The sequence below is a fragment of the Tupaia chinensis genome, unplaced genomic scaffold, assembly GCF_000334495.1.
Source record: "Tupaia chinensis unplaced genomic scaffold, TupChi_1.0 Scaffold000394_1, whole genome shotgun sequence".
NCBI lineage: Eukaryota > Metazoa > Chordata > Mammalia > Scandentia > Tupaiidae > Tupaia > Tupaia belangeri.
In genome coordinates this window covers 1,408,494-1,431,976 of record NW_006159896.1, presented here as the reverse complement: position 1 = coordinate 1,431,976, position 23,483 = coordinate 1,408,494, and the positions used below count along the sequence as shown (strand labels likewise).

The 23,483-nt window shown below is 49.8% G+C and overlaps 2 protein-coding genes across 3 annotated transcripts in view; one reads left to right on the top strand and one right to left on the bottom strand.

The window, feature by feature from the left end:
* Positions 1-9,689, bottom strand: part of TRUB2 (TruB pseudouridine synthase family member 2) — a 22,645-nt gene extending 12,956 nt beyond the window's left edge. Inside the window, exons 1-5 of the mRNA XM_027774022.1 lie at positions 9,548-9,689; positions 8,361-8,489; positions 4,672-4,746; positions 2,995-3,056; positions 177-258 (exon numbers count right to left, since the gene is read on the bottom strand). Of these exons, the coding sequence (XP_027629823.1) occupies positions 177-258; positions 2,995-3,056; positions 4,672-4,746; positions 8,361-8,489; positions 9,548-9,656 (457 nt within the window). The 5' untranslated portion in view covers positions 9,657-9,689. The remainder of the gene's footprint in view (positions 1-176; positions 259-2,994; positions 3,057-4,671; positions 4,747-8,360; positions 8,490-9,547) is intronic.
* A 137-nt stretch (positions 9,690-9,826) lies between these two features.
* Positions 9,827-23,483, top strand: COQ4 (coenzyme Q4). Of its 2 annotated transcripts, XM_006154022.3 has the most exons (8): positions 9,827-9,941; positions 10,106-10,231; positions 10,320-10,448; positions 12,320-12,416; positions 12,923-13,025; positions 21,641-21,770; positions 22,299-22,392; positions 22,895-23,483. In XM_006154022.3, the coding sequence occupies exons 2-8, from the start codon at positions 10,162-10,164 to the stop codon at positions 23,064-23,066; spliced, it is 795 nt and encodes a 264-aa protein (XP_006154084.1). In that variant the 5' UTR covers positions 9,827-9,941; positions 10,106-10,161; the 3' UTR covers positions 23,067-23,483. The 2 variants fall into 2 exon arrangements, with proteins under 2 accessions (XP_006154084.1, XP_014445478.1); XM_014589992.2 differs by lacking the exon at positions 9,827-9,941 and having other exon boundaries at positions 9,957-10,231.

Here is a 23,483-nt window from a genome sequence, read left to right as displayed (position 1 = left end):
AGAGTAGGTGAGCTCAGGCCATTCCTGAAGATAGATGGCCTAAAGGCCGAGTGCAAGCCTGGTGTCAAGAGTAAGCAAGGAGGGACCAGCCCGCGCCGTTAAGTGCAAGGAGCTGGGTGAAGCAAACATGGAGGGTGGTGGCAGGAGCTGTTGTGGGTGCCCATCCGAGCTCTCACCGTATGTGGTCTTCTCCACCAGCCGCCCATCCTCACGGAAGTCGTCTGTGGCTTTGCCTAGGATGCCATGCACTGTATAATCCTGCGAGGACAGGGAGAGGACAGTTCGGGCAGTGTCACCTGGTGCTGAGGAGGGATGCCTGGCCAAACAGCTCATGTCCTAGAAGTGTCAGTCTAAGGTTTAGGGCGGGGGGCCCTCAGGTCTTCCCTCCGGGGAAGCCGAGCTTGCATGCTCGGCTCCTGCCCAGTACTCCACTGCCCCTTGGGGAAAGGGTAGCTCTTTGTACCCACTCTCCATTCTGACCTGGGGACAGTGACAGGATCGACCTCATACTACTGCCCAGACTCAGTGGGACACGGTGCCAGGCCCCCTCTAAGATCGCTGGCGGAGTTCCCGTGACGATGAGCACAGGCAGCCTACAATAGGCACAGACAGGCATCCTGCGAGGACCCCAGGACTCTGCATCTCTCTGCTACAGCCTCACCTGGGAAGTTAGGGCTCCGACCACCTCCCAGATGCCAGTCAGCTCCCTCCGTCCTATAAACAGGACTGAGCCTTCAAGGCCAGATCATGCCTGCTGCCCTCCCTGCTCAAGAAACTCCTCTTCCCTAAGTCTGTGCAGCTGACTCTGCCCAGGCAAGAGTGACATTAATTTAGCAGTTACCTGGGCTGGCAGGTGGTGTGGTGGTTAAAGGCGCTGGACTCCCACATGGCCGACCAAAGGTCAAGTCCCAGACTTGGTGGTTTACTTTCTCACTTTCTCTCTCTGGTCAAATTGGAAAATAATGATAATTTAATTAATTAATTATTTTAAAGGAATCAAGCAGTTACCAAGTGCCAGGATCCACATAAAGTGCTTTACATGCAGGCATTATTTTTTTTTGGAGAGGTTTTTACTATAGGGCATGTGCACTGGCCAGAAAGACAGAGACAGAGAACAGAAAGCAAAAAATCACCCCTCAGGGGGGATGACTACGTCGCAGTCCCTTCTCCTCCATTCTCGGGATCTTGGGCATACACACACGCCCCTAGTGTGAGTTTAAGCCACTGGGTCTGGGACTCGAACTGTGGTCAACTACATGGGATTCTAGTGATATAGCCATTACCCTACCCACTGGGCCCACATTTGTTTAATCTTAAGAGGTTTTCTTTCTTTCTTTTTTTTTTTTGGCTATAGGGCATGTGTGCTCACCACAAAGACAGAGAGAGACAGAAAGCACGAAATCACCCCCTAGAGGGGATGGCCACGCCGCAATCCCTTCTCCTCCATTCTCCTCTCAGGATCTTGGGCACACATGTACACACGCCTGGCGTGAGTTTAAGCCACCGGGTCCAGGACTCAAACTGCAGTTGACTACATGGGAGTCCAGCGATATAGCCATTATGCCAGCTGCTGGTCCCCATTCATTTAATCTTAAAAGTAACACAGGGGAGATACTACCACCATCCCTACTTTACAGGGGAGAAAAGCCAAATACAGCCATGCTGAACAAGCCCCCAAGGTCTGCTGGCCGAGTGGGAAAAGTGAGTCTTGAAAGTAAAGCCATTTGGCTCAGAAATCTGTGCTCTTCACTATTAAAAATGGCCCCCTAGGGCCAGCAGGTGGCGTGATGGCTGGGGCGCTGGACTCCCACATGGCTGACCGTGGTTGAAATCCTAGATCTGGCAGCTTGCTTCCCCACTTTCCCCTCTATCGGGTAAGTAAGTGCATGTGCCCTATGGCAAATTTGTTTGTTTGTTTTGAGGTTTGTTTGTTTGTTTGTTTTGAGAGGTTTTTTTACTATAGAGCATGTGCACTCGCCAGAAAGAGACAGAAAGTGAGAAATCACCCCGCAGGGGAGATGGCCATGCCACAGTCCCTTCTCCTCCTTTCTCCTCTCAGGATCTTGGACATGCACGCACAGGCGCCTGGCCTGAATTTAACCACTGGGTCTGGGACTTGAACCACGGTCGACTACATGGGAGTCCAGCGACATAGCCACTAAGCTAACTGCTGGTCCTGGCAAATTTAAAAATAATAATAAAAAATAAATAATTCTTAGGGGACAAGCAGATGGTGTAATGGCTATGTCGCTGGACTCCCATGTACTCAACTGCAGTTCGAGTTCCAGGCCCTGTGGCTTAACTCACACCGGGCGCATGTGCGTGTGTGCCCAAGATCCCCAGAGAATGGAGGAGAACGGACTGCAGCATGGCCATCACCCTGGGGGGATGATCTCTTGCCTTCTGTCTCTGTCTTTCTGGCAAATACACATGCCCTATAGCAAAAACTCCTCCAACCAATCAATTAACCAATCATTCTCAAAAAAAACGATAAACTGTGCCTCCTCCCCAATGTGGCACTTGTGCACATGCTCTGTGGTACCAGATCCCATAGCCCCAGCATGACAGCAAGTTCCCTTGAGGCTGGACAGTGACATCTACTTCTCAGTCTTGGGAGAGAATGGAATGCTTCCATGATGGGGTGTCAGACAGATCCTGCTTCAAACCCCAGCTCCTCAATTCCTTAAGGTAATGGGACTCTAGGCCAGCAACATCCCGTGAGCCCAGTTCCCACATCCGTAACACGGAGTTACCGCCGTCTCCATTTCACAGGGAGCTGAGGCCGTCGGGAAGCGTGTGCACTGCTAGCGGCATGCCAGCATGCAGAACCGCCGGCAGGGGCCAGCCTCTTAGCATCAGCTCCCCTAGCACTGACCATAACAGAACTTGCTGATGGTCTGGTGGCTGTCTACCTTGCATCTTGTGAGCTTCGGAATCCTGCAGTGACCCCAGGAAAGGACCAAGGGGTAAGTGGGGTATCCCTAGACCCCGTACCTTAGTGAGATGAGCATCGTACATGTCAGTGAGGAGCCTGCATCCACGTCCCACGCCGAGCACTGAAAGGGAGCAACCTCAGTTCACATCTGGCATCCTCTTCCTGTTCCCTCGGGAACCCCCGCCACCATCTGCACCATCAGAACACTCCCTCCTCCGATCTACTGAAGTCCTCAAGGCAGTGAGAACTTCTACAGAGTGCATGCAAGCTCCTCTGGGCGTAGGTCGAAACGCACAGTTCCGGGCTGCACCCACAGGTACTAACTGTGATTTGTGGTGGGAAGGAAACCTGAGAGCCTCAGCTCATTCCCCAAAGGGTTCTGATATACCCAAAAGAGGTGACCCAGCCACACAGACCTGGATTCCAACCTAGTGTGGCTCTGAGTATAACCTTTAACCTAGGGAGACCTCAAGGCCCTGGTCAGTAAAATGAGTGCTGTGGATGTTACGCAGAGTAAAGGAGAAATGCACAGAAGTGGTCAGCCCAAAGGAAGGGCCCAGTGAACGAAGGCCATTGTGGTCACTCCTGCCTTTCAAATGCTGTTTCTCCCTCCGGCTGAAGGGGAGAATGGCCCTCCATTCACTCTTGAAGAGGGAGGACAGGGAGAGAGGACATGAGATCACGTCTGCCTGCCTGCAGCACAGGAAGCAGGATAAGGGGACCATGACTGTCGCAGCTGGAAGATGGAGCCACCACCTGACCCTGGGGACACAGATGGCTCATGACTCAGTCCTTTGTGTGTCCGGCTCCAGTGACATCCAGACCCTGGCCAGCAGGACCAGAGTCACGCGCCTGGCTGCCTCATGGTGATGACGGTTTTCCATCTCTAGACCACAGACATTCACTAGTGATTTGACCCAAGACAAGTCACCCTCAGTTACTGGAGCCGTACTTCCTTCTCCATAAAATCACACATTATTAGGCCAGCAGGTGCCATGGTGGTTAAGGTGCTGGATTCCCACGTGGCCAACCGTGGTTCGAGTCCCAGACCCAGTGACTTGAAAACACACAGCATGTGTGTATGGATGACCAAAATCCCAGGAGAAGAATGGAGGAGAAAGGACGACAGTGTGGCCATACCCCCGGGGATGATTTCTCACTTTCCCTAAGCACAAGCGTCCTCTGGTAAAAACCTTAAAACACATACACATCTACCCCAAAACAATATAAAGGTCCATGCAAGTCCTCAAACTACATGCCACATGCAGGAGTCACTGAGAGAAGGAGTCAAATGAGATTAATCTCCTGTGACTCCCTTCCTCCCACCAGACATTTCCCCAGCTAATCAGACTTAGGGCAGGAATCAGAGGAGACAGGCAGTAGGATATAGGCACTGGAGCCAGCAGGTGGCGTAACGGCTGTGTTGCTGGACTCTCACATGGCTGACCATGACTGGAGTCACAGACCTGGAGGCTTGAAACTCACACTGAGCACGAGTGTGTGCCCAAGATCCGGAGAGGAGAATGGAGAAGGGATTGCAGCATGGCCAACTCCCCTGGGGGATGATGTCTCACTTTCTGTCTCTCTAGCAAGTGCATGCGCCCTACAGCAAAATTCTCTTTAAAAAGAAGAAAAAAAAGGAAGCACCATCAAGTAAGAGTGGGCTGAAATCCTGTTAGCTTCCAGATCCTTCCCCAAGCCCTTAATGCCATACCCAGGCTTACACTAGTACCTACCAAGAACCCCAGAAGCCTGGGCATCCAGCCTGTGTCCCACACCAATACTCAGCCTGGTAAATGCTGGTCCACGTACTAGAAAGAAACAAACAGGGACCAGCAGTTAGCATAATGGCTATGTTGCTGGACTCCCATGTAGTCAACCATGGTTCAAGTCCCGGACCTGGCGGCTTAAACTCACTTGGGCACATATGCATGCATGCCCAAGATCCCAAGAGGAGAATGGAGAAGGGATTGTGGCGTGGCCATCCCCCCAGGGGGTGATTTTTTACTTTATGTCTCTCTGTCTCTGTCTTTCTGGTGAGTGCACATGTCCTATAGCAAAAACCTCTCAAAAAAAAGTCCTGAGAAAAAAACCCCCAAAAAAAAAAAAAAAAAAAAAAAAAGAAGAAGAAGAAGAAGAACTAAGTGGGGGCCAACAGGTGGCATGGTGGTTAAGGGCACTGGACTCCCACATGACCGAACCATGGTTCAACTCCCAGACCTGGTAGCTTCTCACTTTCTCTCTCTCTCTCTCTCTGTCCCTCTCTAGTTAAATTTACAATCAAACAAACAAACAAAATAAATAAATACTTTTTTTTCTTTTAAAGAAGAACTAAGTGATCAGTTAAGAGCTAACTGAATCCAGGCTATGTTGCCTACCGTCAACACGAAGCCTCCATTTTCTCATCTGTGGCACAGGAATAGGTGCTGTCTCATGGGACTGTGATGGAGATTCAATGAGATCGATGAGACTGTGGTTGGGCAAGCCTACCTCCATACACAGCACGGGGAAATAGACACCTGACATGTTATACATGTTACGGTCATTACTATGGAGCCGTGGGAGATCACTGAAAGAGTTTTACAAGTTTGTGTTCCTCGGGACCAGCAGCGTTTTCTCACTTTCCCTTTCTCTTTCTTTCTGTCTCTGTTTCTCTCTGGTCAAATTAAAAAATAAATGAATGAGTAAATAAAATTAAATAAAAAGTGATTCTATAAAAAGAAAAAAAAAAAGAAGTTTGTGCTCGGGACCAGCAGTTAGCATGACTATGTTGCTGGACTCCCATGTAGTCAACTGCAGTTCAAGTCCTGGACCCAGTGGCTTGAGTCACGCCAGGCGCGCGCGTGTGTGCACCCTAGATCCCCAGAGAAGAATGGAGGAGAAGGGACTGTAGCATGGCCATCCCCCTTGGGGGTGATTTCTCGCCTCTGTCTGTTTCTCCCTGTCTTTCTGGTGAGTGCACTGCCCTATCTATAGCAAAAACCTCTCAAAAAAAAAAAAAAGAGAAGTTTGTGCTCAAGTCGCTGGGTCCTACTCTAACCTCTCTGACATATGCGTGCCTTAATTGCATTTAGTGATAGCAGGGACATTACCAGAACTAGTTCCACTGCTGGAAGCTTTGACTAAAAAGTCACTATTTCCCAGAAGACCAAGACTCCTTCCTCTGCCCGTCCCCCTCCCTTTGGATTTCTACCTGGGGGTGTCAATTCCCATCTAGACCCTCTATATCATGAAAGGGTCAACTACAGTTCACAGGCCAAATCCCAAAGCTGTTTTGTTTTGCTTTTATGGCCCACGTCTTAAAAATGGTCTTTCCAGGACCAGCAGATGGCGTAATGGTTACGTTGCTGGACTCTCAGTTTGGGTTCCAGTCCTGGTGACTTAAAATATGCTGGGTGCATGTGGTGCACACTCAAGATCCTGAGACAAGAATGGAAGAGAAAGGACTGCGGTGAGGCCATCCCCGCTCGGGCTGGGGGGCGATTTCTCACTTCCTGTCTCTCTGTCTCTCCAGTAAGCGTACATACCCTATAGTAAAAAAAAAAACCTCCTAAAAAAATGGTTTTGTTGAGCCAGCAGGTGGCATAGCAGAGTAGGCACTGGACTCCCCTAGGGCGGACCATGGTTTGAGTACCGAACGCCAGGCACATGTGTATGTGTGCCCAAAATGCCAAGAGAATGAAGGAGAAGGGGTTGTAGCATGGCCATCCCGAGGGGTGACTTCTCCCTTCCTCTCTCTTTTTAGCAAGCGCACATGCTATATAGCAAAAATCTACCTTAAAAAAAGTTTTTTCCATTTTTCAAAGGTTCCAAGAAAATACTTTTTTAGGGGGACTGGCAGGTGGCGCGGTGGTTAAGGGTGCTGGACTCTCACATAGCCGACTGCGGTTCAGGCCCGGACCTGATGGCTTGCTTTCTCACTCTCTCTCTTACTCTGTCCCTCTCTGGTCAAATTAAAATAAATAAAGTTAAATAATTCTTTAAAAATAAATAAATAAATAAAAGAATACTTTGGGGCAGGAGGTGGCATGGTAGTTAAGGTGGTGGACCCCTACATGGCTTACCACAGTTCGAATCCTGGACCGAGAGGCTTGAAATTCACACCAGGTGCATGTGTACATATGCCCAAAATCCCGAGAGAAGAATGAAGGGGAAGAGAACGCAGTGTGGCCAACTCCCTAGGGGATGGTTTCTCACTTTCTCTCTCTGTCTCTCCAGGGAGCATATGTGCCCTATGATAGGAATCTCTCTCAATAAATAAATAAATAAGGGGGTGGGCAGGTGGTGTGCTGGTTAGGGTGCTGGACTCCTCCATGGCCGACTTCAGTCTAAGTCTCAGACCTAGCGGCTTGCTTTCTCACTTTCCCTCTTTCTCTGGTGGACACGCATGCCCTATAGTAAAATTTAAAATGATGATAATAATAAATTTGAATAATTCTAAAATAAATAAATCTTAAAAAAAAAAAAAAGACATTATTTAGGGTCTCGCAGATGGCATGGTGGTTAAGGTGCTGGAATTCCCACATGGCCGACTGTGGTTCAAATCCTGGACCTGGTGGCTTGCTTTCTCCTCTATCTCTTTCTCTCTCTGGCAAAAATCATGTGAAAAAATAATACTAAATAAAATAAATAATTCTTTAAAAAAAGATATTATTTAAAAAACAAATTATACTTTTTGTTTGTTTGTTTGTTGAGGGTTTTTTTTTTTTTGCTATAGGGCACGTGCGCTTGCCAGGACAGAGAGACAGAAAGCAAGAAATCACCCCCCAGCGGGATGGCCACACCACAATCCCTTCTCCTCCATTCTCCTCTTGGGATCTTGGGCACATATGCAAACACGCTCAAAGTGAGTTTAAGCCACCGGGTCCGGGACTCGAACCACAGTTGACTACATGGGAGTCCAGCAACATAGTCATTACACCAACTGCTGATCCCAAAATGCCAATATTCTGAAGTTTTATTGGAACACAACCCAAGTTCATTCTTTTAGGTGTTATCCTTAACGTTTCACTCTACAATAACATAGTTATATATTGGGTTGTTGGAAAAGTCATGGTATATTTTTCTATGCAAAAATGCGTCATGACTTCTCTCTCTCTCTCTCTTTTTTTTTTTTTTAATTGTTATAGTTACCCTGCCAGGTATAGAACTTGAACTGCAGCCAGCCATCTGGGAGTTAAGCACCTTAACCATGACCCCCACCTGCTGGTCCCATGTCATGACTTTTCTGACTATCTTGTATTTACAGCAGAAACCACATGGTGATGCCTAAAATACTTAGTATCTGACTTTTCCCACTAAAGTTTCCATTCCCTGGTCTAATATTTCATTTCCACTGTAGCCCTACAAGGGTCTGGAACAGAAGTCTGAGCACTGGAACACTGATTTTACTCAGGGATTTCCTAAGATCTGACATCTGCCTTACCTAGTGGATGGTTGGTGAGAGCGGGCACACTGGTAGCTGTAAGGGTCAACTCCTTTTCATTGCCTTCTCTGGAACTCAGCAAGAAGCGAACACGCTGTTCAGGGGCAGGAGGTTTCCCAGCATTAAGACCTGCACACACATAGGTAAAGAACATCTCGTCAATTCCATTTGAACACCTGGCAAGGAAGGGAATAAGCAAGTATGGTGATGCATAAAACAGATGAGACTACCAGACACAGATGAAAACAGAACAGTGGTAATTAAGAAACAGCCTTGAGTTCAAATCTTGTCTCTATTTATCAACCAATAACTTTTTTTTTTTTGGAGAGGTTTTTGCTACAGGGTGCGTGCGTTCGCCAGAAAGACAGAGACAAAGAGATAGAAAGCAAGGAATCGCCCCCCTCCCCCCAGGGGGGATGGCCACACCTCAATCCCTTCTCCTCCATTCTCTTCTTGGGATCTTGGGCTCGCACGCACACGTGCCCGGTGTGAGTTTAAGCCACCGGATCTGGGACTTGAACCACGGTCAGCTACATGGGAGTTCAGCGACATAGCCGTTACTCTAACTGCTGGTCCCCATCAACCAATAACTTATTTTTTTAAAGAATTACTTAATCTTATTTACTTATTCACTTATTTTAATTTGACCAGAGAAAGACACAGAAAGAGAGAGAGGGAGAGGAAATGAGAAAGCAAGCCATTAGGTCCAGGACTCGAACCATGGTTGGCCACATGGGAGTGTCCAGTGCCCCAACCACCAGTCTACCTGCTGGTCCCTAACCAATAACTTAATAACAACAGACAATACTATTTCCCATCCAAAAGTAGGAGAAAGTGAAGAGTAACAAAGTATACAAAACAGATGATTAGAAAAACATTCTGGGTCCAGACGGTGAAGTCATGGTTAAGGCAGCTGATCTCATATGGCTGACTGCCAGGTCTGAGTGTGTGCCCAAAATCCCCAAAGAAGGAAGGATTGTGGCATGAACATTCCCCCCTGGGGGGATGGAGTGCTTTCTCACTTTCCCCTCTCTGTCTCTCTGGCGAGCCTAGAAAAAAAAAGAAAAGAAAATTAAAATTAAAATTAAAAGCACTCTGCCCAGGCATGTGGGTCTCGCGACTTTATTTTGAGGGAAATGAGAGGTGGAGCTAGATCTCCAGAACAGATAAGGAAACATGGCACTCACCCTTCAGAAGCTGCAGCTCCACGGTATCCCGCAGGTGTTTCCATTTTAGCCCCGGCGGCTTATAGACCGCAAAGAGGCCATGCAAGCGCGCCAGGCCCGCAGACCCCATACCCGAAGCCTGCGGCAGGGGTAGCTGAGGAGTGGGACGTTCCCAGGATCTGGACGGAAGTGCTATATGGTCACGCCCCCAAATGTGGCATTTACAATGGGAGCCGCCATGTTCCGCGGCCGGAAGAGGTTCTTTCCTTATTGTCCTCGGCTGGAAACGTGATGCAGAGGGGGAAATATGGCCCGTTGCTGAACCTCACGGGTAGGACGTGTTACGCTACTCATAAAAACAATAGTGACACCACTCAAGCGCCAGAGCACCTCTCTTCTGGAGATCCTTTATAAGGTGAGCTGAAATGGGGAGAGTTTTGTACGGTTAGAAGTAGGTGGAAGACGAGTCGCGTGGGTTTCTTTGTCCGTTCTACGCTGTTTCCCCCCACAAAGCCAAAGGCAGTACAGTCGGGATCAAGGGCCTACTGTATTTTGACTTCTTCGGCGCTCCGTCGCCAGAAAAATTTGGAGCGTCCAGCTGTACCCCGCCCACTTCCCTGCGGACGTCCGCTGCCATGGCGACTCTGCTGCACCCCGCCCGGGCCCCGGTCTGGCGACTCCTCAGCCGCCCCTGGCCTGCTGCAGGCAAGTGGCGCCCGTTTCGAGGCCGAAGCTGCGGGAGAACCTGGGAGCGCCTGACTCCTCTGAACTCGGCCTTTTTCTTACCCTGTAGATGTGCCTCTCCGTGCGCAGAGCCATGGCGTCGGCCTTTACCCCGAGCACATCCGCACCTCCCCACTGCAGAAGGCGCTGCTAACCGCCGGCTCTGCCTGCATGGCGCTCTACAACCCGTATCGCCACGGTAAGGCCTCCTGCGCCCTCTGCCTCGGTGAGGGCAGCGAGCAGTTGGAGCACGCCCTTGCCTTTGGGAAACCTGGGCACGCCGCGACTTCTGTCAAAGCCTCCGTGTCCTGTGCGTAACAGGACAATAAACTAGGCCGGGGTAACCAAACCTAGTTGCATCTAATCATCACCTGGAGAGCTTATAAAAACGCAGTCACCGGGGTCCCACGAAGGGGAGCGTGGAATGTGAACAGCTGTCTTTTGAAACCACTCCCTGGAGAGGTTCTGCCATCCTGCCCTATTAGGAACCTGTGGACTCTGTAGACGTCTTATAAACATCCACGAAATTACAGTATTTCATAGAAGGTAAATTTTGAAGTCAAGGACCGAGACTGTCCTGTTTCACTGTGTCTGCAGTGTTTTGGATGGTACCTGGCACATAGGAAATGCTCAATAAACGTTTGCTGGCTAAATTATTAGAACATCCTAGGATTTTACAGCGCCTTTTGTGTGTTTTTTTTTTTTTTTTGAGAGATTTTCGCCATAGGGCCTGTGCACTCACCAGACAGAGACAGAGAGACAGAAAGCAAGAAATCACCCCCCAGGAGAGATGGTCACACCGCAATCCCTTCTCCTCCATTCTCTTCTCGGGATCTTGGGCACGCACGCTCATGCGCCCGGCGTGAGTTTTAAGCCACCAGGTGCGGGACGCGAACCGAGGTCAACTACGTGGGAGTCCAGCGACATAGCCATTACGCTAACTGCTAGTTCCCGTGCTTTTTGTATTCTTATCAGGACTTCAAGTTCTGAGAAATACTATCACTTCTAATGTAACACTGTTGCTAACTGCTCATTACACACTTTGTAAGTGTGCTAAATGTTTTATGTACGTGATTTTCTTGATTTCTCAATTAACCCTATGAGAAAGGAGTTATCTGCACTCCACAAATTAGGCCACTGAGGCTTAATAAAGTGAAGCAATTTGTGCAAGGTCACTGGACGGACACTGCACTGGACGGCTCATACCCAGCATTCCTTGATGTCAAAGCTTGTAGCAATCAATGGAGACATGATATTCTGTAGTAATAATGGATATGAAACTGACTTATGGGGACCAGCAGTTGGTGTAATGGCTATGTCGCTGGACTCCAATGTAGTCGACCACAGTTCAAGTGCCGGACTCAGTGGCTTAAACTCACGCCGGGTGCGTTTACATGCATGCCCAGTATCCTGAGAGGAGAAGGGATTGCGGCGTGGCCATCCCCGCTGGGGGGTGATTTCTCGCTTTCTGTCTCTTTCTCTCTTCTGTCTTTCTGGTGAGCGCACATGCCCTATAGCAAAAACCTCTCCCCCAAAAAACTGACTTATGAACCCTTTAGAGCACTGGGCTAGCCAGAGCCAGTCTACTCTAGTAGGTTAATAATATTAAGAATAATAACTTTAGGGACCAGCATTTGGCCTAATGGCTATGTCACTGGACTCCCACGTAGTCTACCGCGGTTCAAGTCCCGCACCTGGTGGCTTCAACTCACGCCTGGCACATGTGTGCATGCGTGCCCAAGACCCTGAGAGGAGAATGGAGAAGGGATTGCGGCATAGCCATCCCCCCTGGAGTGAGGGTGATTTCTCCCTTTCTGTCTCTCTTTCTGTCTTTCTGGTGAGTACACGCACCCTATATCAAAAAAAAAAAAAAAAAAAAAGAAGCATAATAACTAGATAAATTGAGCCCTTGTTCTATGCCAGGTGATTTGCTAAACATTTAACACGAATCCTTATAGCTATATAAGAAGTAGATATTATCCCTAGTCTACCGTGTAGTAAACAAAGGCTGTGTCAGATAACTTTCCTAAGGTCACATTTCCACATTTGTGCCCATTTGTATCCTTTCAGACATGGTTGCAGTTCTAGGAGAGACCACAGGACACCATGCCCTGAAAGTCCTCAGGGACCAGATGAGGAAGAATCCAGAGGGTGCCCAGATCCTGCAGTAGGTCCTGGCTCTCCCTGGATGATTGGGGGTGTTCTCTAGAGATCCTGACCTCTGAGGCCACATGGTGTCAGTCCTGTTCCTCTAGGGAGCACTTCTTGATACCCTGGCCATTGATTGCACAGGTGGGACACTGCCCAGCTCCAGGGTGCCCTTGGCATATATATGTACACACTCCCACAGCTGCTGGGTTCCGCTGGGTTCATCATGCTGACCACAGCCTGATGCCAGCTATAGGGCTCTGTGCATCACAAAGTTCCTGTCCATTGCTAGCGGTACCCTCCCTGCGGTACTTTCTTGAGTTCCCTGCCTGAGATTGTTGCTGCAGACAGGAAGCATGCCCTTTGCTGTGGCTGCACAGGTTCTGACACCACTGGGCCAGAGTTCAGAGGTGCTGCGATAGGGCCTGTGACCATGTCACTGCTCTGTGTGCCCGCCCCCAAGCTTGCTCTGATTTGACCCTTCACCTGCCTTCCAGTATCCAAGTCTTGCCTTCTGCCTTTCAGAGAGCGACCCCGGATCTCACTGTCCACTCTCGACCTAGGCAAGCTCCAGAGTTTGCCTGAAGGCTCCCTCGGTCGCGAGTATCTCCGTTTCCTGGATGTGAATGTAAGTCTCCAGCTTCTGGGCATTTTGGCAGGAAAGGCAGGAGAATGAGAGTGACATCGTGAGGAAGGAGAGGCCCTGACTTTCCAGTCTGGTGTCAAGGCTTTGTCATTGTCTGGTACAGGCAAAGGGTTGTAAACTTCACCTCAAGTGGTGATAACACTGACAAGGGGGTTATTAGCTTCTTACTGCATGCCAGGCCCATGTGTGATCTTGCTGAGTCCTCCCAACAACCCTGTCTAGTATATTGTTTATTTTGTTTGTTTGTTTTGTTTTTAAGAGGTTTTTGCTATAGGGCATGTGCGCTCGCTCGCCAGAAAGACAGAGAAAGACGGAGAGACAGAAAGTAAGAAATCACCCCCAGGGGGGATGGCTATGCTGCAATCCCTTCTCCTCACACACCTCTCGGGATCTTGGGCACGCACGTACACGCGACCGGCGTGAGTTTTAAGCCACCGGGTCCGAGACTCGAATCGTGGTCAACCACATGGGAGGAGTCCAGCAATGTATCCATTACACCAATTGCCGGTCCCATGTATTGCGGGGACTAGTTCGGCATGAACACGTTTTTTTGAGTGGGGAAGGCTGTGGATTAGAAATAGATGCAGTAATAAATATACAAAGACACACAAGTGGGGACCAGCAGGTGGTGTGGTGGTTAAGGCGCTGGACATTCCCACATGGCCGACCACGGTTTGAGTCTCGAACCTGGCGGCTTACTTTCTCACTTTCTCTCTCGCGCGCGCGCGTGCCAAATTAAAATAAATGAATAAATAAATGAAATTAACTAAATAATTCGTTAAAAAAAAAAAAGACACAAGTATAGAAAAGTGAGGATTGGGTGGACACAGCTTCTCTGATGGAGAAGTTGCAACCAGAACCAGCCTCATGTTTATTCTTTTAAAGGGCAGAAAATGAGGAAAGGGGAAAATGGGATGCAAAAGGAATGGGGAAGAAGGAAGTGGAATGCAGAGAATCAGGGAGGAGAAATTGGAATGTAAAGCCAGTTGTTTTTGGATGTAAATTGTTTGAAGATGTGAAAATGACTGGCGCCGTATAATTTCTCTGGCCTTTTTGGGGGGACAATTTGATAAACGCACGTGACTTCCTTTAGCTCAATACTGGGCAGTATGGGGGCATTGGGCATCAACAACAACAGGAAGACAGCCACTGGCAACAGGCAGGTCCTGCTTTCCTATGTAGATGCTTCCATAGCCCTGCTAGAGCAGCTTACAGAAGCGCATTTCTGCATGTGTCTACAGGCCGCATGTTTTAATCACATGTTTGCAGATTGGCTGCTCTCCACAATGTATTATATTCTTAATATCTGAGGAAGCGGAGGCTCGGAACAGTTAGTCAGCTTGTTAATTTCACACAGCCAGTATTAATGGAGTCAGTCTTCAACCCGCATCATGTTCTTAACTGCCACATTATGACCCCCTTTTCTAGGGACATTGCCTTCTTTAGGGTACAGGTGTGACTCTCCAGCCCCAGGCAGGGAGGACAGGGGCAGTGGCAGAGACTAGCCCTCCCAACTACCCAAGAGCTCATTGACTTACTTGGTATCTGCTCTGTATTAGTCCATGTGCTGGAGAAATAATGCTGACAACACAGCCAAGGACCCTGCCCTCACGGAGCTTATATTCTGATTGGAGAGGCAGACAATAAAGTAGTAAAAACTTTTCATATAAAAATTTAGGAAAAGGGACCAGCAGGTGGTGTGGTAGTTAAGGCACTGGACTCCCACATGGTGGATTCTGCTGTTTGAGTCCTGGACCTGGGAACCTGAAAATCACACTGGGCCTGTGTGCATGTTTGTCCAAAATACCAAAGGGAGAATGGAGGAGAAGGGATTACGGTGAAGCCATCATAGGGGGCGATTTCTCACTTTCCCCCTCTGTCTCTCTCTAGAAAGTGCATGCACTCTATGGCAAAAAAGTTTACTTATTTTATTTTTCCACGGGTGGGGGCCGGCTGATGGTGTAGCAGTTAATGTCACTGGACTCCCACATGGCCGACCACGGTTTGAGTCCCAGTCCTGGTGGCTTGAAACTCGTACAAGGCACATGTATGTGCTTACCCAAGATCCCAGGAGGAAAGTGGAGGAGGAGGGATTGTGATGTGGCCATCTCCCCAGAGGGTGATTTCTCGCTTTCTGTCTCTATCTCTGTCTCTCTTTCTCGACAGCAAGTGCATGCACCTTATGGCAAAAACCTCTAAAATTTTTTTATTTTCCATGAGTGAGAGAGAACTAACACTCCTAATAGGGTCTTTTATTATTCTTTTAATTTAAAAAACTTATTATTTAATTTGCTATAGGGCATGTGTGCTCACCAGAGACAGAAGGAAAAAGTGAGAAAGCAAGCTGCCAGGTTGGAGAGTCACCCATGTGGGAATCCAGCACTTTAACCACACCACCTGCTGCCCCCCTTCATAGGTATTGATACTGCGGTCCAACCCCAGCTTTAGCCAACCCTAGTTCATGAGCACAAGGGTGCCCAGTGTGGTCAGAGAGGTCTCCAGACATGAATCTGAACCTGGAACCTTCCCAAATGGGCCAGCTTCACAGAACATTGTACTTTACTGCAGGCCCCGTGCAGTCTCTAGGTAAGGTATTTACTGAGCTCTCAGAATGTACCAGGCACTGTTCTCAGCAGCTGGGATACAGTGAACAGAGCAAGCAAAGGGCCTACCTTTGTAAAGCTCACATTGCTGTGGGTAAATGCAGGAGGGTACAGCCCCTTCTGTTAGGGTGGTCAAGGAGGCCCCTGGAGACACAGATGGAGGAGGAAGCAGCGCTGTGGAGAGCTGGAAGAGCACTCTGAGCAGCGGGAAAGCAAGTGCAGAAGCTCTGTGTAAGAAAAGGGAAGTGGAGGAGTGAGTGGGGAGACATAGCAAGTGGGCTGGGAGACCAGCTGGGCTAGACCTTGCAGGCCACAGGAAGGACTCTGTGTTTCGTGGAAGTAAGAAGCCATTGGAAGGTTTGCAGCAGGATAGTAAGGGAACACTGTAGGTTATAGCCGGCCCCCTCTCCCTGCCCCTACTCCAGCCCCTTTCCCTCCAACACGTGTCTAGTCAAAGCACTTCTGCCAAGTGGTTCTCTAGTTTAGCTGCAGGAGCCGGCGGGCTGGAGGAGGTGAAGGAACAACTGACGATTTCTCTAGAACAGGTTATCCCAGCCTCGGCACTACTGGTTTTGGGGCCGATGGTCCCTGTGAAGGACTATTCTATGCACTGTGGGATGTTCAGCCACATCCCTGCCTCTACCCCCTGGTGCCAGTAGCAACCCCTTCCCCCTCAGGTTGTGTCAACCAGAATATCTTCAGATACTGCAGCTGTCCCTGGTGGTCTAGTAGGCTGTTGTTCCTGAGATGACACACTGTCCCTCACACCCTCCTGACTTGCTCAGCAGGGCAGTCCCTGCCTCACTGTATACCATCGCGCTCAGATTGCACCAGGATGCAGGTCATTTCATCAGTGGAAACCTGCCAGGGTGCCACCGAGTGCCACCCAGGAGGGACAGCCTGCTGATGTTCTCCAGCACCTTTTGTCCTATTGCTGTGGAGAGGAGGCAGCAGGGATGGGACTGCCAGCTCGCCCTGGGCTCCTCGCCCAGCCCTAGCCCCAGTTGTGGTGATAGCCTGGAGATTGTGACATGCCTGGAGCAAGATCAGCAGCCCACAGAATGAGGAGCACCTTTGTCTTAACAGATTTAGATAAAAGTTCAAGGTGAGGTCACCCTCCCTGAAGGTACAAGGTGCCAGGCATGGGCTCTGGAGTTAAATCCTGCCTCCTCCCAGCTTTACGAGCCTGGTTGGCCTCGGAGTCTGATTCCTCGCGGTAGGACTAGGACGGGGACCTACCACATATCTTAACAGAATGAATGTTCAGGCCACCGGCTTAGGAATGCAGCAGACTTTGCCCCTGGTCCTAACTCAGCCATTTGATCAGCTCTGTGATCTTAGGCAAGTTTCTTTCTCTCTCTGAGCCAGGTTTTTCTTATTTATATCTGAGACTAATAAGAGCATCTTGCAGTTTGTTGTGAGGATGAAACATATAAAGGACATGTATTGGCACAGAGTAGTTACTCAATAAAAGTAACTACTATTGGGGCTGGCAGTTGATGTGGTGGTTAAAGATGTTGGACTCCCGGGACCAGCAGTTAGCGTAATGGCTATGTTGCTGGACTCCCACGTAGTCAACTGCGGCTCGAGTCCCGGACCTGGTGGCTTAAAACTCACGCTGGGCACGTGTGCGTATGTGCCCAAGATCCCGGGAGGAGAATGGAGGAGAAGGGATTGCATTGTGACCATCCCCCCTGGGGGGTGATTTCTCGCTTTCTGTCTCTATGTCTCTCTCTCTCTCTGGTGAGCACACGCGCCCTATAGCAAAAACCTGTCCAAAAGAAAAAAAGATGTTGGACTCCCATATGGCTGACTGAGGTTTGAGTCCCGGACCTGGTGGCTTGCTTTCTCACTTTCCGTATCTCTCTGTCTCTCTCTGATCAAAACTAGAAAATAATAATAATAAATAAAGTTAATACATTTTTTTTTAAAAGATGAAAAAAGAAAAGTAATGACTGTTATTACAATCACGTTCAGTTTCACACAGGAAGTAGAAACTGCAGAGGACACTGGCACCTGTTGAGGCTGCAGACACGGGCTAGTCGTGGCACTGAGCCAGCAGCCCCAAAGCAATGAAGAGGTCAGATCCCTTAGCCTCTGGACAGCCTGAGGCCAGGCTTTGGGAACAGGAAGGTCTGGTCGTTACCACTTTATGGGGGCGGAGGAAGCCTCAGAGAGGCATTAGGTGGCTAAAAGGATTGTTGACATCCTTACCTGGGGTCAGAAAACTGCCCATGGGAACCAGCAGTTAGCGTAATGGCTATGTCGCTGGACTCCCACGTAGTCGACCGTGGTTCGCGTCCTGGACCCGGTGGCTTAAAACTCACGCCGGGCGTGTGTGCATGCGTGCCCAAGATCCTGAGAGGAGAATGGAGGAGAAGGGATTGCGGCGTGACCATTCCCCCTGGGGGGTGATTTCTCGCTTTCTGTCTCTATGTCTCTGTCTGGCGAGCACACACGCCCTATAGCGAAAACCTCTCCAAAAAAAAAAGAGAAAACTGCCCAGGTCAGGCCTTTTACTCACCTTTTCAAGAGTATCATCTGGCACTGGAGATGCACCCATGAGCGAAACAGCCAACTCCGCCCTGGCGTAGCCAACAGGCTGTTGCTATACTGAACATGGGAGTTTTGTATAAGCCACCTTTTTTTTTAATTAAATTAAATTTTTTGCCATAGGTTGCATGCGCTCTATAGAGAAGAAAGAAGAGAGAGAGAAAGTGAGAAACCATCCGCTAGGGGGATGGCCATGCTGCAGTCCCTTCTCCACTCTCCTATCGGGACTTTGGGCACACATGCACACATGCCTGGTATAACTCTCATGGTGCTGGGTCTGGGACTTGAACTGCAGAGCTGGCTGGGTGGGATCTAGCACCCCAACCTCTATGCCGCCTCCTGGTCCCTCTCCAGGCAACTTTAATAGAGGCAAAAAGAAACAGGTGAAACCAATTTTAACTTAATTAATTAATTAATTAACTTCCAGAGGGTGCATGCACTTGTAAAGAGAGAGAGAGAGAGGGAGAAAGCATCCCACAATGAGTGTGGTCATGCTGCAATCCCTTTGCTTTCATTTCAACCCCCTTTCGGGATGTTGGTCTTTCTCACACACACACACACACACACACTCACACATACACACTCACCTGGAGTTTTTTTCATGCCACCAGTTTTTCAAGCTATGTGGTCAGCCATATGGGATCCAGCTCCCTTAACCACTAGGCCATGGGCTGTCCCGGAACTCCTCTTGGAATCTTGGGCATGCTCACATACACACCAGGCATGAGTCCAGGACTCAAACCATAGTCAACTATATAGGAGTCCAGCAACATAGCCACTACGCCAACTGCTGGTCCCTTTTATTTTTTAAAGAATTGTTTTATTTAACTTTATTTTATTTATTCATTATTTATTTAGTTTAACTAGACCAGAGAGGGACAGAGTGAGAAAAAGAGAGGGAAAGTGAAAAAGCAAGCTGCCAGGTCTAGGACTCGAACCACAGTCAGCCATGTGGGAGTCCAGCACCCTTAACCACCATGCCACCTGTTGGCCCCCCACTTCTTTATTTTTTTAACGAAAGATTTTTGCTATAGGGCATGTGTGCTTGCCGGAGAGACAGAGACACGGAAAACAAGAAATCACCCTCCACAGCAGATAGCCACACCACATCCTGTCTCCTCCAGTCTCCTCTCAGGATTTTGGGCATACATGCACATGCACCTGGCGAGTTTCATGCCAGGCCTGGGTCTTGAACCATGATCTACCATGTGGAAGTCCAGCAACGTAACCATGACTCCATCTGCCGGGCCCAAGATTTCACTTTTTTTTTTTTTTAATTTTATTTATTCACTCATTTATTTTAATTTGACCAGAGAGAGATACACAAAGTGAAAGAGGGAAAGTGAGAAAGCAAGCCACCAGGTCCAGTATTCGAACCACAGTCGGCCATGTGGGAGTGTCCAGCGCCTTAACCACCACGCCACCTGCTGGTCCTCAAGATTTCACTTTTTTCATACTAAGCCTTTAAAATGTGGTATGTATTTTGGACATACAGCACATCTCAGAACGTGCCACATTTTGGGCCAGCCTATGGCATAGTGGTTAAGGGAACCAGTTGTCACGTGACCGTCCGCACAGTTCAGATTTCAGTCTGTCGGCTTGAGCAACATGCCAAGTGTGAGCACGTGTGCCTGCGTGGCCAGAATCACAGCAGGGCTGGGAAATGGAGAAGGAGCTGCGATGTGACTGCTCACTGGCAGGTGCTTTCTCCATTGCCCTTGTGCTCTGGCAGAAGCACATGCCCTCTGGCAATTAAAAAAAAAGAGGGCCGGCAGGTGTCATGGTGGTTAAAGGCGCTGGACTCCCACATGGCTGACCATGGTCCTAGTCCTGGACCTGGTGGCTTGCTTTCTTTTTTCTCTCCTTTCCTTTCCTTATTTTTTTTTTAAACAATTATTTAATTTAATTTATTCTTCTTCAGTTTGACTAGAGAGAGAAAAAGAGAAAGGAGGAGAGTGAGAAAGCAAGCCTCCAGATCCAGTACTCAAACCATGGTCAGCCATATGGAAATCTAGCACCTTAACCACTATGCTACTTGCCAGCTTCTCTGGCGGCCTGCTTTCTCACTTTAGGGTGCATGCACTCACCAGAGAGACAGAGAAAGAGACAGAAAGACAGAAAGTGACAAATCAGTCCCTGCGGGTATGGCCACTCCACAATCCTTTCTCCTCCGTTCTCCTCTTGGTATCTTGGGCAAGCATGCACATGCACCTGGTGTGAGTTTAAGCCACTGGGTCCGCGACTAGAACCACGGTCGGCTACAGGGGAGTCCAGCGACATAGCCATTATGCTAACTGCTGGTCCCAAATAAAATAATTTTTTTTAAAAAAGGATTCAGGGGACCAGCAGTTAGCATAATGGCTATGTCGCTGGACTCCCATGTAGTCGACCACGGTTCGAGTCCCAGACCCAGTGGCTTAAACTCATGCCAAGCGCGTGTGAGTGCGTGCCCAAGATCCTGAGAGAATGGAGGAGAAGGGATTGCAGCATGGCCACACACCCCACCCCCGCTCCGGGGGTGATTTCTCGCTTTCTGTCTCTCTCTTTCTCTGTCTTTTTGGCCAGCACACATGCCCTATAGCAAAAACCTCTCCAAAAAAAAAAGAAAAAAAGGATTCAAGGAAAAAAAAGAATCTGGAACTGAAGGTGGCATGGTGGTTGAGGTGCTGGACTCCCATATGGCCAACTACGGTTCAAGTCCCGGGTCTCACGACTTGTTTTCTCACTTTCTGTCTGTCTGTCTGTCTTTGGTGAGTGTACATGCCCTATAACAAATTAAATAATAATAACAATAAATAAAAGTAAATAAATCTTTTTTTTTTTTTAAGTGTGATCATTGTGCATGCCACACAGAAGTTCACGATGTTGCAGGAGGCCAGGACAGAGACCTGATCTGTCTGAAGGTCAGGGAGGCAGAGACCCTCTCCCTGGTGGCAGAGAGGCTCCTTAACCAGATTGTGAACAATCAGTAGGCATTGTCAGGGTGAGAGACAGCACTCCAGGCCAGGAGTAGCTCATTCTAAAGATCAGGGGTCTTGGGGCTTCTTTTTCTGTTTTTGATAGTTAAAAAAATGTGTAACATGAAATTTACCATTGTAACCATTTCAGGTGTATAGTTGTGTGAAGTAGACTGATATTATTGTATAGCCATTCTCCAGAAGTTTTTCATCTTGCAACTGAAACTCTATACCCATTAAGCAACTCCCATTGTCCCACCCCACTAGGGGCTTTGGCATCGATTCCAGCAGACTACAAATGGGTGAGCTGGGGTATGCTGGGGGTGTCTAATCCCACCCCGTCCCCACCCGAGCGAGGCCTGTCCTCTTGCAGCATGGACAGGGTTTTCTGATTGAGGATGAGTTGGACAGAGTCCAGGAGAGGCTGGCAAATTGGGACCTGGGAACTGCCAGGAAGGGGTCTAAGGGAAGCTCATGTTGTCAGGGCGTCTCCCCAGACACCCGAGCTCCCACCCGCTTCGTGGATGATGAGGAGCTCGCCTATGTGATCCAGCGCTACCGGGAGGTGCATGATATGTTCCACACCCTGCTGGGGATGCCCACCAACATACTGGGTGAGTGCCCCAGCCAGCCTCCATCCCAGTCTGCCTGCAGGGCCAGGGCAGGGCACAGCTGCCTCTACCACCCACCCATCAGCTGTCAGCGCCTCATGTTCTGCTTTATCCAGACATCTTGGCAGCGTCCTTGCCTCACACCCCCTCTTCTCCATCCCCACTGCCCCACCATGGCTCCTACCCTGATGTAGCAGTGTCCAAACACCGGGACTTCCTGCCCCTTCCTGGTCTGTAGCTGTCTTCCGGCTTTGAAACCCTGAACCACCCCCCAAGGCATGGAAGAACCACCCCGGACTCCTCGGCCTGCCTTTGGGGTCCTCTGCAGGCTGACAGCAAGCTTCCTCTCCAACCCTGTTTCTTTTTGCTTATTCTCAGACCCTTTCCTCCATCAAAGCTAAGTGCCCCCAGGGTCTAGCACATGTGGCTGGGCTCAGCTGACCCCTGGTAGAGATTAGAGAGGAGAGACACCTCTCTCCTCCTGTGAACGGCACAGCACCTGTTCAGCTCCACATCACTCCTCACCCCCAGGGGAAATCGTGGTGAAATGGTTCGAGGCTGTCCAGACCGGCCTGCCCATGTGCATCCTGGGTGCACTCTTTGGACCCCTCCGACTCAAGGCTCAGTAAGTTTTTAAGAGGTGGTGCGGATCTGGTTTGGGGACGGGAGGACTCAGAGGGGACAGGGCGCCAGGAAACGGGAAGAGCATACAGGCCCCTGAGCAGCCCCAATGGTTTTCCAGGAGGCAAAGATAGAAAGAGAATGAGGCAAAGAAGTGAACCGACCTAGGGCAGGGAACTCCAGGGCAGGGAACAGAGCTAGGCCCCGGGGTGTCCTGGACCAGGCCTTGCTGCCAGGTCAGAAGGATGGGGTCAGGGGAAGGCAGGCAGTGATAGTTCTGGAGTTGGGGTCCCCGACGTCAGTCCAGGTGATGGCATGTTCAGGGTGTGCGGCTGGGCAGCAAGTCCCATCATGGAGCTCCCGTGTCCTTCCCTGTAAAGACTAGTAAGCACTCCTCCTCAGCTCTGTGTGAGGACTGATTGGGAAAATGCTCCTCCGAGCTGGGCACATGCACCGCCTGGCCCTCGGGGGCCTGATGTCCTCTCCCTGCTGCCCTCCCCCCCCAGGAACCTGCACGTGCTGATCTCCGAGCTGATCCCCTGGGCAGTCGAGAACGGGCGCAGAGCCCCATGTGTCCTCAACCTCTACTACGAGCGGCGCTGGGAGCAGCCCCTGCAGGCTCTGCGGGAGGAGCTGGGCATCACGGCACCCCCAGAGCACATCCAGGGCCTGGCCTAGCCGCCCCCCCAGCTGCCCAGCCTGGGGGGGCTGGGCCTGCCCCCTCGCACCTGCTTCCCTCAGGGCAGAGGGGTCCTTTGCCCCAACCTTTGTTCCTTCTCTGTAAACACTGACCTTTGGACATCATTTGTCATTGCTGTCATAACCACTACTGACTGGCCTTGAGGACCAACCCAGGGGAGCAGGGAGCACTGGGGCTCCTGGGGAGCCAGGAGCTGCCCAGAGAAAGCCACATGTAAACAGGGATGTCCTGGGTCTACAGCACCTGCTCCGGATGCCTGCTGCCAGCCAGGGTCTTCTGGGGCCAAGCTGGGTATGCTCAGGAATGAGGGCTTGCCCAGCTGCAAAGGCCTAAGAAGAGGGAGGGGAGGGAGGAGCGGGTCTGCTGTCTGAATAAAGGCTCCATCAGGCCAAGTA